This window comes from Elephantulus edwardii, unplaced genomic scaffold (assembly GCF_000299155.1).
Source record: "Elephantulus edwardii isolate Elephantulus edwardi_28Jun2011 unplaced genomic scaffold, EleEdw1.0 scaffold00332, whole genome shotgun sequence".
NCBI classification, from domain to species: Eukaryota; Metazoa; Chordata; class Mammalia; order Macroscelidea; family Macroscelididae; genus Elephantulus; species Elephantulus edwardii.
Genome location: NW_006400082.1, coordinates 1,807,061 through 1,821,439, shown reverse-complemented (window position 1 = coordinate 1,821,439; position 14,379 = coordinate 1,807,061). Strand labels below are relative to the sequence as shown.

At 40.0% G+C, this 14,379-nt stretch overlaps 1 protein-coding gene across 1 annotated transcript in view; it reads left to right on the top strand.

Moving 5' to 3' along the window:
• COL4A1 (collagen, type IV, alpha 1) overlaps positions 1-14,379 on the top strand; it is a 175,798-nt gene that overhangs the window by 160,622 nt on the left and 797 nt on the right. The window contains exons 48-51 of the mRNA XM_006901562.1: positions 894-1,106; positions 3,729-3,906; positions 8,426-8,540; positions 11,420-11,592. Of these exons, the coding sequence (XP_006901624.1) occupies positions 894-1,106; positions 3,729-3,906; positions 8,426-8,540; positions 11,420-11,592 (679 nt within the window). The remainder of the gene's footprint in view (positions 1-893; positions 1,107-3,728; positions 3,907-8,425; positions 8,541-11,419; positions 11,593-14,379) is intronic.

Sequence of the window (14,379 nt, the reverse complement as noted above, 5' to 3'; positions counted from 1 at the left end):
TAGGCTCTATAACACATAACAACAGCAACAACATGAGTGAAGGGGTTGTCAGTTTTTTCCTAGTAGAGAGATTGATGCTCACCAGACTGTATATTTTTCAGATGTGGTTGAAAGAAGGCCAGTTGTGATGGTCTTGTGCAGTTCCCTCTGAGGGGAGTGGGATGCAGCTTCAGAAATGCTATTTGAGTAGCAGACAATGGAATGTGAAACTGAAAAATAATTTGAGAATTGACCAAAAGGCCACTAATATTAGATAAAAAATCTTAGAAAGAAGGATCTCACGTATATATCCCATAATGAATTAATTGCTAAAGGCAGTTTAACATCATCCTGAACTTAACACAGGAAATAGGAACATCGATTAATTGAACAGTGATCACAAACCAGCAGACCAGTTACACAGGAACTTCCTTCTATACGACCATGGGCTTTGGAGTGGTTTCTTTAGGACAAACCCACCTTAATATGAGGTGGTTTTAAGAACTCTTCTTAAAGTAATAATAAGCTTTCCTTAGAAGAACCACAAAAGTGTGGCTATATAACAGCATATATAGTTGAGGTATATTTGACCGTGAATAAATTGGCTTATTCATAGAGCTAAATTTACTGAGTGTCTATTATACACTAAGCACTGTGCTTATAAGAATATCTTGAGGTAGTATATAATAAGAGGATAAAGTTATGTGATGAGTTGATGAGTTGCTGAATTACTAGGTTTTCTCTTTCACTGAATCTGTTGTTATAATGTTAAAAGATAAGATGCTTTGTAGAAATATAAAATATTAAAAACTCTTCTGAGACAAAAGTTGTGAAGTCTTTTGGGGTAATCTGTGTATGACTGTTGTTGTTGTTGTTCTATGATTAGGGCAAACATTTTGTCTTCTTTCTTATAGGTCCAAGAGGATTTCCTGGTCCCCCAGGCCCTGATGGGCCACCAGGATCCATGGGCCCCCCAGGCACCCCCTCTGTTGATCATGGCTTCCTTGTGACCAGGCACAGTCAAACAATAGATGACCCGCAGTGTCCTCCTGGGACCAAAATTCTTTACCATGGGTACTCTTTGCTCTATGTACAAGGCAATGAACGGGCCCACGGCCAGGACTTGGGTAAGTAGTCTGAACTTTCATATGTTCATTCAACATGGATTTATCAAGTGCTTATTGAGCACTCTGTGTCCACGGAGAGGCACTTTGAAAGAAAGACTTGGCAGTTTACTTCCAAAAGATCACAGCTGTGGTAAAGTCTACGAAGAACATTTCTACTCTGGCATATTTGAGGTCACCATGAGCTGGGATCTCAACAACTGTTTTTCTTTTAACTTTGGTATAACACTGTGCTTATCTCTGGCCAGGAGTTTAGACAGTTAAGTGAACCATTATAACAATGATTAAAGAAAGATAGGCTTGACTCTATTTCCTTCCTTCATTTATATTAATCATGAATTCAACTACTAATGTGTGTATTTATGAAATGTATATATATATTTATGTATGGCTAGCTTAAAAAAAAAGGAAAGGCTGAATATCTGAAAGGGTTGTTTTTGGTTTTTTTTTTTTTCATTTTTTTTTCAATTGAGATTTTAATGAAAGTTTATATAGAACTTGGATTTCCATTCATTCATTGTTTCACATTTTCCTCCCTAACCCCCACCCTAGTTCACTTTTCTCTTGGGAAAAAAATTCTTTCATTGTTGTACAGTCCCCGCTCCCCCAGTCCAGCTCTTATTCAGGACTATTGTCATGCAAATGATACCTACTCCTATATTCCTTTTAAGCAACTCTTTTCCTCATCTATTTCAATGCAGTGTACATTATTTATCCCCTCTTTTCTTAGTTTCCCCCAACCCTGATGTCAGTCCTGTTTTATAACAGTGGCATTATGAAGTATTTGTCCTTTTGTGATTGAGTTATTTCACTCAGCATAATTGTATGATCATAATGGTCACCCATTTTGTATAATATTTCATGAGTTCCTTGTTTTTCAGTGCTGCATAGTATTCAATTGTGTGAATATACTACAACTTCTCTATCCATTCATTTGTTGATGGGCACTAGGGTTGTTTCCAGCTTTTTGCTATTGTGAACAACTTAGCAATAAAGATAGGTGGCAGTTATAGTTTCTTTAAGGTATATTTCCAGTAGTAGAATTGCTGGGTCAAATGGTATTTCTATTTGCAACTTTTTAAGAAAGTGCCATAGAGCCTTCCATAGTGGTTGCACCATTTTACATTCCTGGCAGCAGTGAATAAGGGTTCCAATTTCTCCACAACCTTGCCAGCATTTGTTGTTTGCTGCTCTGTTGAATTTTGCTATTCTTACTGGGGTGAGATGATATCTCATAGTTGTTTTGATTTGCTTCTCTTTTAGAGCTAGGGATTTTGAACATTTCTTCATGTGTTTGTTCACCATCTGAATGTCTTCTCTGGTGAACTGTCTGTTTATATCCTGTGTCCATTTTGCGATTAGGTTGTTTACCTTTATCTTGTTGTAGTGCTTGAGTATTTTGTCCCTTATCAGACATATAATTAACTAGTTGGATATTTGAAAGTTTTAAAATTAATAATACTTTGGATCACTTCTTTAAATTACCAAGTAGAATAAGACATACCTAGAGTATATACAAGACAGTTTTTGTTGATATTCTTAAAATAGGGCAGCTTACTTACTGCTTCCAAACCTGTCCATTTGATCCTGTTCAGAATGTTCTGATGTTCTAAGCTTTATCCATTTAGTAGTTTAAATCAGCAGAAAGTGCCACATCTGTCCTTATTATCTTTGTCCCCTGAAGTTACTTGCCACCAAGTGTGAGATACCTTTGTCACCGAGGTTAGTGACAGAAATAGCAGCTACATGAAGAGCATCTCTGAATATCAAAGAAAAAAACCCCACCTATTGTTGGAGATATTGTCCAATGTGTTGTTTAATGACCACAGTACAGAATCCACATGTAAAATTCCTTTTAGGACTCAGGAGAGCATGTATCTCTTCTGAGAAACTGATTTATTTCCTATAATCAGAAATATTCTCCATGAATTTCATGTCATTTCCCTTTTGCCTTTGGTCACTTGCAATTCCAGTTAATGTTCATTCTCAACAATGTTAGTCTACAGGATGCATTAAATTCTTTCCGTCTATAATGTAAATATCAATGTTCCCATCTTTGGTTCTAGTGACTATTATTTTGTTCTCTTGAATATATATAGAGAGACGGAGCCTTGGTGGTTCATCACTAGGGCACTAACTGAAGGGTAGCCCGTTCATGGAGAAGGATGAGGCAGTTGGCTTCTGGAGGAAACTACAGCCCTGCAGACCTTGTGGGGAAGTTCTATTCTGTTTTAGAGAGTCACTATTTAGAGACTTAGAGCTTCCAACTACTGAATTGGAATCAACTCATTGGCTGTGGGTTTGATTTTGATTCTTGAATTTATGTCTTTCAGTGCTAACCAGCCTAAGATCATTTTAAATAGAGGTAAACCCATTGCCACAAAGCCAATTCCCACTGACAGCAACCCTCCATTTGGTCTCCAAGGCTGTAAATCTTTATGAGAGGAGACTGCCCATCTTTCTCCTGCTAGGTGACTCATGGTTCCCAACTTCTTTCAGACAAAATCCATTACGTTATGAACTATGTTACCAGCATAGAGATCATGAATTATGACGGAAATAGGAGCATCACATTGTAGATTATAAAGAAAATTTACCTTGCTTTTTCTCTGACTGTGCTCCTAGGTACGGCTGGAAGCTGCCTCCGCAAGTTTAGTACAATGCCATTCCTGTTCTGCAACATCAACAATGTGTGCAACTTTGCATCCAGAAATGACTATTCCTACTGGCTGTCCACTCCAGAGCCCATGCCCATGTCCATGGCACCCATCACCGGGGACAATATCAGACCATTCATTAGCAGGTAAGTTGGACATTTTTAGAGGCAAATGAATAGGTAATTAAAGAAGAAAAATGTCTTATAACCTGGAGGGAGATTTCTGTTCCTTCATAATATTCAATTTATCTTCATTCAGACTATTCAAAGTGATACTCTCTGAAACAGAAGTCAACCATACAAATTCAATTGGGAAATATGTTACTGTCTTTAAATATTATAGTACAAAACACAAGCAATACAATGCCATTTTTGAAGCCAAGTTTACATTTTGATGTGACGTGTGGCCTATCTCTGTTCTGTCGTTTCCTCCAATGAGCCGAGGGACATTGCTAGATTCCTCAATAAGCACTCAGCCACTATGTCTCAATTTTTATTTTTTTTCTTCCCCTGGAATCTTTATAGAATTTTTTCCTCCTTGTCACCTGCCAAGACATTTAAATCCTGCATATATATATATGGTATGTTTCTTTTTATATGGTATTTCTTGTGCTTCTACCTCAGGAGCCCTAGTGTTAGGTAAGGAGCTCAGGTGTCTAGTTGTACAAGTTGTGCCACCAACACAAAGGTGAGCAGTTTGAGACCACCAGCTGCTCCAGGGAAGAAAAATTATAAACCATGTGATTTACAGCCTCTGAAAATCGACTGGGGAGGGTTATCCGCTATGAGTCAGTTCTGACTTGATGACGGTGAGAGTGGGTGAGTGATATAGTAAGTTAAATGTTGGGCAACTAACCAAAAGGTTAGAAGTTCTAACCTCCCTCCATCCATCCTCAGGAGAAAGGTGAAGCTGTCAGCTCCATAAAGATTCATAGCTTTGGAGGTTCTGTGGGCAGTTCTTCTCTGTCTGAAGGGCTGTTATAAACTGGAACAGACTTGATGACAGAGGGTTTGGTGTGGTTTAATTTATATATCCATGCTGGTGTAATAATTACTTTTTCTACTCTCCTGAAATTTTTTTGCATCACTTGGACACTATGAGTTGCACACTGCTTGACGACATATAACAACAACAACAACAACAGGATACTATTGTCCACATTGAGAATGCGTGTGTAGATTGAGTTCCAAAATTAGCCATACTAATATATGGTCCTGTTAGAAAATAAAAGGATATTTGGAATTTTAGTGACTGAAAAGTACACAGTTGCCCTCTTTTTGCCTCTGTCCTTCTAATTAAAAATAAATTCCTTAATTCCACTTAAAGCATAATAAGAAAGTAGCAGATGAACAGGTTAATTGGACTATGAAACAGTTTTATCATTTCACTTTTTACAAACCAAGGTAATGGATGAAAAAAAAATAATAAGTCATGAAGTTTGCTTTAGGCAGGTGAAAGCAAGCAAAAGCTGCATTTTCCTTTCTTTTCCGTAGAGGAATCAAGTTCTTGACCATAAAGAACCCTGCAGTGAGAGGGTGGAGTGAGGGCATGCTCGGAGCCACCCCACAGGAGCCCTTGCATGGTCACAGAAGTTTTGTGGTCATCCACTTAACTAACTCCTCAATCACTGGAGACCATTTTAGGGGACAAATAACAGTTATAATGTCAATAGATTGAGGCCTTGTAAAGCCTTACCTTTACAGGCTGTAGTTCTAATAAGAGATGTGGCATCATCCAGAGCAAGAATCTGTCAGCCACTTCTCAGGTGAAAAGATGGGCTCCTCCCATCGATCCTCGAAAACTCAGTGGAGGGTTAAACTCAGGGAAGTTGGAAATGACTCCATGGCAGTTAGTGAGTATACCCTGTAGGAATCTGGGATAGAAAGACTAAGTGCCCATTAAACGGGAAAAATACTTTTTGTTACCTTCCCTCAATTAAGAGGTCTTCTTTGCTATTGTCCTCTTGGAGATATAAGAAATTTTATGTTTATGGTTTATAAAATGGGAAATGTTATCTGTCACACTTTTAGAATTCCACTTTTGGGAAAAATAGAACCTATGACTGCACACTGCATCCCCGAGAGTCTATTGTTTTCATTGTTGACGCTTTTCTTGCTCAGAACCTGCCTGGTGTACCAGTAGGAAAACTAACAACCTTTGTGTTTTTGTTTAGCTTTCCTTGGATGATAAGGTAGAAAATAAGTATTAATTTTAATGTTTCCTGCTTATTTTTTCAATAAAACTGGTGTTTGATCTTTATCTGTTTGATAACAAAGGAGTTATGGCATACTTTTTAAGTATTGCAGATTTATAGCCTGGGCAGTATCCTCCCAAATGATTGACAGCGTCAGGACCCCAATGGAGGATAACTGTAGGTTGATTCTGACGTGACGACAATGAGAGAGTTGAAATGGAAGGCCAGCCACAGGAACAGCCGTGTGTCTTAGATGTATTTCCTCTGTAGACACATTATTTCCAGTAAAACCATCTGGTTTTAGAAGCCTAAACAAGAATCTTAGCTGTTTAGATGTCCCAGGATGTTCCATTTCAGGAGTTTGCGGAGTTATCTCATTAGAGACCTGTGGAAACTCAACATTCAAAGAAACTTCTCAGTCATGTCTCTTAAACCGCTACTGAGCAGTCCCTAGCTCCCACTTCTTTCTGTAATGATGCTGCCCTCTCTCCTTGGCTCTGAACACCAAGGTTTCCATGGTTGCTTTAATGAAATAGTTTCCAGAAACTTCTCAGGAAGTTTCTCCTTCTCAGATCTTCTATTTGGGAAGGTCCTAAAGCTTATTTTTAGAAATGGCTAATCACATGAAATTCTTCAGTTTGAGTAGAAATGATAGCAGCTTTTCTGTTTTCATCCTAAAAGTTGTGCAAAATTGCCTAAACATTTTCTAGTATCTGCAGACAAGAGCCATCATTGATTTACGTACAGATGGCAGAACTGCTGTAGTTTCAAAAAGCACTGGCTGGCGAGGAAGGAGGACTGAGCCCCAGTTGTGGCTTTGACACAGCAAACTGTGGTGTTAGTTTCTTCATAAATAGTACAGAGAATTGGATCACATGAATTTTAAGAAGAGATGAATTTGTTTTACATCTGCGTCTTTGTTTCCCTAGCCCCTCGCCCCATCTGATGAGGGTCAGAACAACCCTCTGTAAAGTCCTTTGGACCCCTGTCACACAAGGGAACCCGACAAAAAGAAAGTGCTTTTCTCCATGTTATAACTCTGTTTCTTGTATATGGCAGACAGATGGTGGCAGATGTATAAGGCCAATTTCTGTAGCTGTTGTTTAACTGAATCTTTTAATTCATCTGCATTTCTATGAATAAAATAGAAAATGACACAACACACACAGACACACACACACAGAGTGTCTAAGGAAAAGCACATGCTTAATTTAGACCCTCCTCCTACTTGTCATCCATTTTCATGCAAATGTCCCAGCATAACTAGGTGTAATTATTAACAACATTTATATTCATTTATCAGCATTGTTAACACTCTGTTCATTTTGTGGCTTGAATGCAATTATTGTACTGCTGCTGTTTTAATTTTTTAACAAAACATTATCCCACCAACAAAGGGTTCCCTTAATTGAGCGGCTTTTAGTCAGAACACTGTGTTGTTCTCATTTATTCCTGGATGCTGTACCAGCGGCTGAGCCTGAGCCAGCCGGACTTGGGAAACCTCCTGCCCTTCGGCATGTTCTCTGAGAGTTGCTGCAGCTACCAGCTTTCTGCTGCTCGCTCCCTGCCTTAGACAGCTGAGGCCTGGGAATAGTGTCTGTAGGGAGTTACACTGTTAATACAAAGGCAGAGCCTCTCAGAAGGTTCAAATCCATCAGTGGCCCTTCAGGAACCAGACAGGTAACCTCCTCCCATGCACTCCCAATGGAGGGGTCGGTTTCCACTTGACACCAATGAGTGTGTGAGTTAGTGGAGTTCCAGAGTCAGCCTGGGACACACAGACAAGTCTGTTTGGCTCAGGCCAGGAATACTTTTCCTCAGGTGAACATCCTGCTTTAAATGCAATGCATGCATTATTTGACTTTCTCTAATTTGTTAACTTTATTTTTAACATTAAGTACTCTTAGTAGCTTAAACTCTTCCCACTCAGAAATAGTAGTATTTGAATGCTACTTAAGCATGAATTACATTTGTTCAAATATGTACTTATAGTAAAAAAAAAATCCCGGGAAACCTTAAAAATGCACGAAAGAGAAGACAAGTCACGTGTCACCTCAGGCTTGTAGGGGATAGCTGTTAGTGTAATGTTGCTGTCTGATTTTCCTTTGTAGCATTAAAGGAATGTTAGGGATGCTCTGGTGGCCTAGTGTTAAGGAACTGTGTGGCCAACTCAAAAATGCATGCTCTTTGACTCTCCCAGCCGCTATGTGGGAGAAAGACCAGCATTTTCTTCCGTTGAGATTTACTGCCTCTGAAAAACCACTGGAGGGCCAGCTGTGTGTTGCTTCCAGCTCGACACCACATAAAAATAACAAAAGCAGAGCTTAAATTGTCTTGTAAGTCGTTGAATCAGAAAGCACCCAGAGGAGAGAGTATGAAAATAATTGGGGGGGGGGGCGGAAGAAGAATAAAAAAGACTGTCCCCTTGTGCCTTTCTCCTCACTGTGTTGTGTTGGTTTTGTTTCCTCCAGGTGTGCTGTATGTGAGGCACCTGCCATGGTGATGGCCGTGCACAGCCAGACCATCCAGATACCACAGTGCCCCAATGGCTGGTCTTCCCTCTGGATTGGCTATTCCTTTGTCATGGTAAGTGCCCTAGAAAACTCAGTCACTTCAAGAGAAGTGCTTTCCCCTCCTCTTCTCTGTCATCACTCTGCTGGTCCTCTCAGACTCTCTGTGTCACGTGCCAGGTCCCTCACCTTCCCTTGGACAATCCCGCTTCCACAACCGCCCAATGTGTTGTGTGTGGACACAGCCAGAATCTGCAGCACCCAGTCAGAAGCCCTCCTCTTGCATTACTACTCTTAATACCATAATAAGTAGATGAGGTTCTTTCTAGAATTCTACGCCTGATGCCTCCACTCCCCTTCCAGCTACTCCACTCACATGCTCCACAGATCTCTTCCCAGAACTGGCCTCAGGATGAGCTTTTCTGTCAGGCTGTCAGGCCAGTTTTTGAGGAAAAGGAGGAGCAGTGCTTATATGTGGGAGGCACTCATTTAAAACACACTTAAAAGCTTGAAAGCAGAATGCTTGACTTGGAAGAAAACACTTATGGATGATCTAGAGGAGTGCTCTTTCCTAAAAGCAAGGCAGGAGTTCTTCATCAAAGTCTTCCTGGGCCTGTTACTGGGAGTCTGAGGGTCCTGTGTCTGTCACAGAGTGAGAACTGCTCAGCCTTCACCACCTGCCCCATAGGTCAGACCTCCCTAGACTTACTCTCTCCTTGAGAAGCTAATTCACACAAGAAATACGGTACCTATTGAGATGCCTCTTACAGCTTATTATTTTTGTTACTTCAGTTTAAAGTGGCCTAGGTGGTAAGAAACTGCACTGTGACCCCAGAGGTGTGTGGTTCCAATACAACACCTGCTACATCGGAGAAGGTTAGACAGTCTCTTCCTGTGCAATTAAGTGCCTCTGCAAACCTGTTGGAGAGTGACCTGTGGGTTGGTTCCAACTCAATGGTACTCAACAACAACAACAATAGTTTAAAGTATTGATCAAATGTATTAAAAAACCCACACCCCTCTAAGTTTTAAGATTAGGTTTATACTGGAATTTGTCATAGCCCAGTAAATACTTCTACCCAAATACCTTCAGGATGACCATTATCAGCCAATTATTATCTTCCAACTCAGAGGACTGGCCAGGCTATCCATTTTGATCTTTGAATGTCCATTAGTTCACAATATTGGATTGACAGGGAAAGTAACCTCACAACTCTTTTCTGAGGTTATAAATGACTGTTTCTTTGGGCTCCTCCTTAACGGATTCAAAGATAAATGAGCACAATTGTAGGGAAACGTCAAAATGAAGGGTTGGAAGAATGGAGTAAGACTATTTCAAGAAAAAGATTGTATACTTTTACCTGATTACTCTGGTACTTTATATATGATCAGAGCTATAAATACTCCTCTAGCCAATCAATCATTGATTTTAATTTTGTATTCTCCCTGATTTTACCCTTATAAGGGAGAGAAAGCTGGCAGGGAAAGATGGGCTAATCCCTAACCTGATAGATGAAAAGTGTAAGAAATTCCACAGCATCCTTCATTCAGCTCCGTGTTCTGTCTGACAGTGGCCTCAAGGAGCAATGATTTGCTCAGTTCCCTTAATAAGAGAAACCACTAGTATTAATCCATTTCCTTGCAGTTATTGAATGGTTTCCATGAGCGGCTCCCACTAATAGATCCTCATCTGTGTGCATTAATTGACAAAAGGGAGTTTCTCAGAGAAGAACAATCTTTCTGAGGTGTGTGCTGACAGCTTCAAGTTTTGCAGTTTGTCAGAATTAAAACTTTAGCAAATAAACACCACACACATCTAAGTCTGCTTTGCAGACTATTTTCTGAATTCACTTAGCTCAAAGTATTTCACAAGCAGACTTAGTTTAGAAGGAACATTGATGGTGATTTAAGAGTTGTGGAAAGTCTCTGTACTTCCTAGATGTTAGACTTTGCTGCATATTGATCTGAACTCATGTCAAATCTAAGGAGACTAAGCGTGCCAGTAAAATCTGAGTCAGTATTCTGTCCTAGGGACTAAGAGCATCCAATATGTACAATGCCATCCATGATACCGTCTTCATCTTTATGAATTTTTATTTGAAGTGGAGAAACTTTCTTCCAGAAATCTGTAGACCCTTGTTGATGTCTCAACTTTGCCTTCGAAGTTTTATCTTGAACAGATACTAAATAAATGTCCCAGAATCCTAGCTTTTTCATGTGGAAACTGAGTGAGGTAACTATGTCTTCAAAGGCTGCAGGCCCCAAATTTTAGAATTTGTATTTCTTATATAAGAAAAAAAATAGTTGTGAAAATGCTTGATAGTGTCCAATTCAAGCTTTTAGATCATTTGTTGGAAGTTCTTGATTTCTGAGGACAGGTAGGCTCATTTGACTTCATTTGATAAAAATGCAATTTAATAATTACTTATAGTAGTATTTTTTTCTTCTTTCTTCAGAGTCTCTCCTTTTGAAAAGATCCATGCAGCATCTAATAAAAGTTGAGCTTTGTTTCTGAAATCCGTTTTCACATCAGTTGAGTCTAATGTTATTTGCACATTTTGGCTACTGCCTCATGTCTTAAGGTGAAAAGAAATTTTAGTTCCATAGTAATAGTTCATGTTCAAAAAGAATATATAGGAAGGTTGACATTTCTTTCAATTCTAATTGAGTTGGACTGATCATCTGCTATTTTGGGAAGGGCTCCTAGCTGACTTCTGGGTGCTGTACAGAACATGGCTGTGACCCAGCCAGGGAAGCAGGGAGTGACTTAGAGGGACCATCTGGGAAGTGTTTGGAGGGGTGTTTGTGCACAGCGGGGATTATGTGGTAACCTCATGAGGCTGGAGAGTACCCACTTTCCAGAAAATAGCACCCTGGCTCCTTGCTGAGGAACAATAAATCTCCTGGGCTCCAGGGAGGGAATGCTCTGACTCACTGCTCACATTTGTCCCCCAGCACACCAGCGCTGGTGCCGAAGGTTCTGGCCAAGCCCTCGCATCACCCGGTTCCTGTCTGGAAGAATTTAGAAGTGCGCCATTCATTGAGTGCCATGGCAGAGGAACTTGTAATTACTATGCAAACGCTTACAGCTTTTGGCTTGCCACTATAGAGAGAAACGAGATGTTCAAGTAAGTTGGAATCACCTACTCTTACAGGGTTCTGGCCTCATTTGTTCCTTGTATTTTCAATTACCTGTCATTGCATATTACAGCACAAAGCCTTAAAAATTATTATAAAATAATAGTTATGGATAGTTCTTCCACTTAAAGTAATGGGGTTTTTATTCCCGTGTGGAAGCTAACTAAGACACTATCAGAAGTAAAACTAAGGGATAAGTTTGATTTTACTATTTACTAGAGAATTGTGGAGGAGGGAGAGTAATTGTCATTTTTTTCTAGGTGGTTGTAGTGTTAAATGCCATTGAGTTGAAGATGACTCTTAGTGACTCTGCTGAATGACAGAACTGACCCTAGCCCTAGGCTGTACCAATTTGAAATAAATAAGTATCCTCCAAACAAAATATTGTATACTTTGTGCTAATGCAGGAGAAGGAAGCGAGCAGTTTGTTTTCATAGCATCTACAATGCCAAATTTACTGTACATAAAAATGGGCATGTGAGTTCTGAGTGACCTTTTTTTAAGAACTGTGCAAATAAAAATTAATTTCAGCACAAATGAAGCTGAAATTGATAGGGGAAACCTCCCCGCTCCTTTTTTCCCCCCATTACCAAATATCACCTTTAAAACGCCTGTCCCGTGTGGCTGATAACCTTGTTGAAGTTAATTTGGAGGCTGGCCCAGTCCCTAATGGACAGTAGCACATAATGAATCCTCTATCCTTTATTTAGTACCAGCTGTGGCCGCTGCTGCAGCAGACGCAGGAGGCTGATGGAGCTTGAACAATTACTTACTGTTCATTCCCGAAATAAATGCTTCTCACCCCTGGAGATAAGCCCTTTCGTCTCTACCTTTTTGGAGAGAATGATGTAGAACTCTGCTCTGATCTTACTTCTTTCGAGCTGAAACCATAAAAGGAGATGGAATATAGTCACTATTCATAATTCGTAGAGCATTAAAAAACGACCCACCCTGCCTAAATGGTAGCTTGTTCCAGCCTTTTTAGGCTACTGGAAACTTGACATCAACTCTAAAGAAAGAATGCAACCATTTTCTAGAGCAAAGTGCCTGTACCGTTGATGTCTCAACTGCTGGAGCTTTTTCTTACAGGATTTGTATCTAATAATGAGGAATTCTGGTGGCAGCATAGTTGATAACATCTTGGACTAACCAAAAGGCCAGCAGTTCAAATCTACCTCCAACAAGCATTTGCATTCTGGGAAATTTAATAGAGGGTCCCTATAAGTTGGAGCTGACATATTGGCAGAGGACTAGGAAATAATCAGGGTTTTTAGAACTAGGAACATGGTACAGTGAACACATATACTTTTTAAAGTAAATTGGGTAAGATTCTGTTAATTTGAATAAGATCTCATACCTCATTTTGAGACTGCCTCCTATGGGCTTAAACACAGCAGAGGCTGTAAAGCAAGAACAGGATTGGACAGGATTTTATTCTCTTGCATGTAGGGTATCTATGAGTAGAAACTGGCATAATGGCACCTAACAATGACAACAACAACAAAATTTCCACCAAAAATTACTACTAAAATTATCAGTCATGTTTGGGCAAAGTATATAGATACTTTAATTTTAATAAGACTTCATTAGTACCTGTTTTAGTTCAGACTTACCTTTCTAGCAATCAAAATCATGTAGCATTACAAGGATCAGGGAAGAATTTGGAGTACTGTCTTCTCAGTGAGCCTTGGGGGCAAGGTCCACAGAGTTGCCTTACTAACCCAAAGGCAGTGCTTCTCTCGTGGTTTAAACCAACCAGCTGCTCTACAGGAGAAAGTGGGACTGGCTCCTTCTGCGAACCCACTGGAGGGTCAGCTGTGTGTTAGAATTGTCCCAACAGCAGTGAGAAAGGGAAAAATATCTTTGCTCTTTGGCCTCAAGGCTAAATAAACCAAATTTCAAAAACAGAGAGAGTTGTTGCCCTGTTGATTCCAACTCTTGATGACCCAATGCATGACAAAATAGCACCACACTCCATAGATTCCTCAAGGCTGGACCCTACAAGACTGGATTGACAGACTGACCTTCTAAAGTGCCTCTGAGGGGGTTCAAACCTCCAGCCTTTCTGTTAATAGCCCACTACGTAACTGCCCTTCCCAGAGACTCCTCAAATACAATAATTTATGTATAAGTCCTTCAAATACTTTGGGATCTTTGTAATTATTCCTGAGTACCCATTTCATCATCCAGTCACTGTTTAATGAATGCTTACTGTGTGTGCAAGATGTACTTCTTGTTGTTTAAAGCAGTGGGTCAGTTTTGACTCACAGCAACCCCTTGAGATAAAGTAGAACTTCCCCATATGCTTTCAGTGACTGCCGTCTTTAAGGAAGCAAATCTCCAGGGCTGCCTTCTTCAGAGCCACTGGATAGGTTTGAATTACCAGCCTCTTGGGTAGTGGTCAAGTTGCCTATTCTGCAAGAGATTATAATCTACTTGAATAGATTTTTTAAAAAAATACTAAAATACAGTACAAGAAATTAGAGTAGTACAGTGAAAAATGGTTCAGTCTTGGGGACCAAACAAAGAGGAGGCAAGAAGATTTCATCCCTATCCTAGCTAGCATTGTGGACCTGAGCAAGTCATTTTACTTCAGGTGCCATGCTTGGGGGAGGCAGGTGCAGTGCCATATGTATCGTAAAGCTTGTGTATGAAAGGCAGCCAGCACAGTGCCCAGCTCACGGTAACCTCAAACAAAGCCAGACCCACAGCTGTCAAGTCAGTTATGACTCATGGATACCCCTGAAGCTGTAAATTTGTAGAGCAGGCTATTTCTC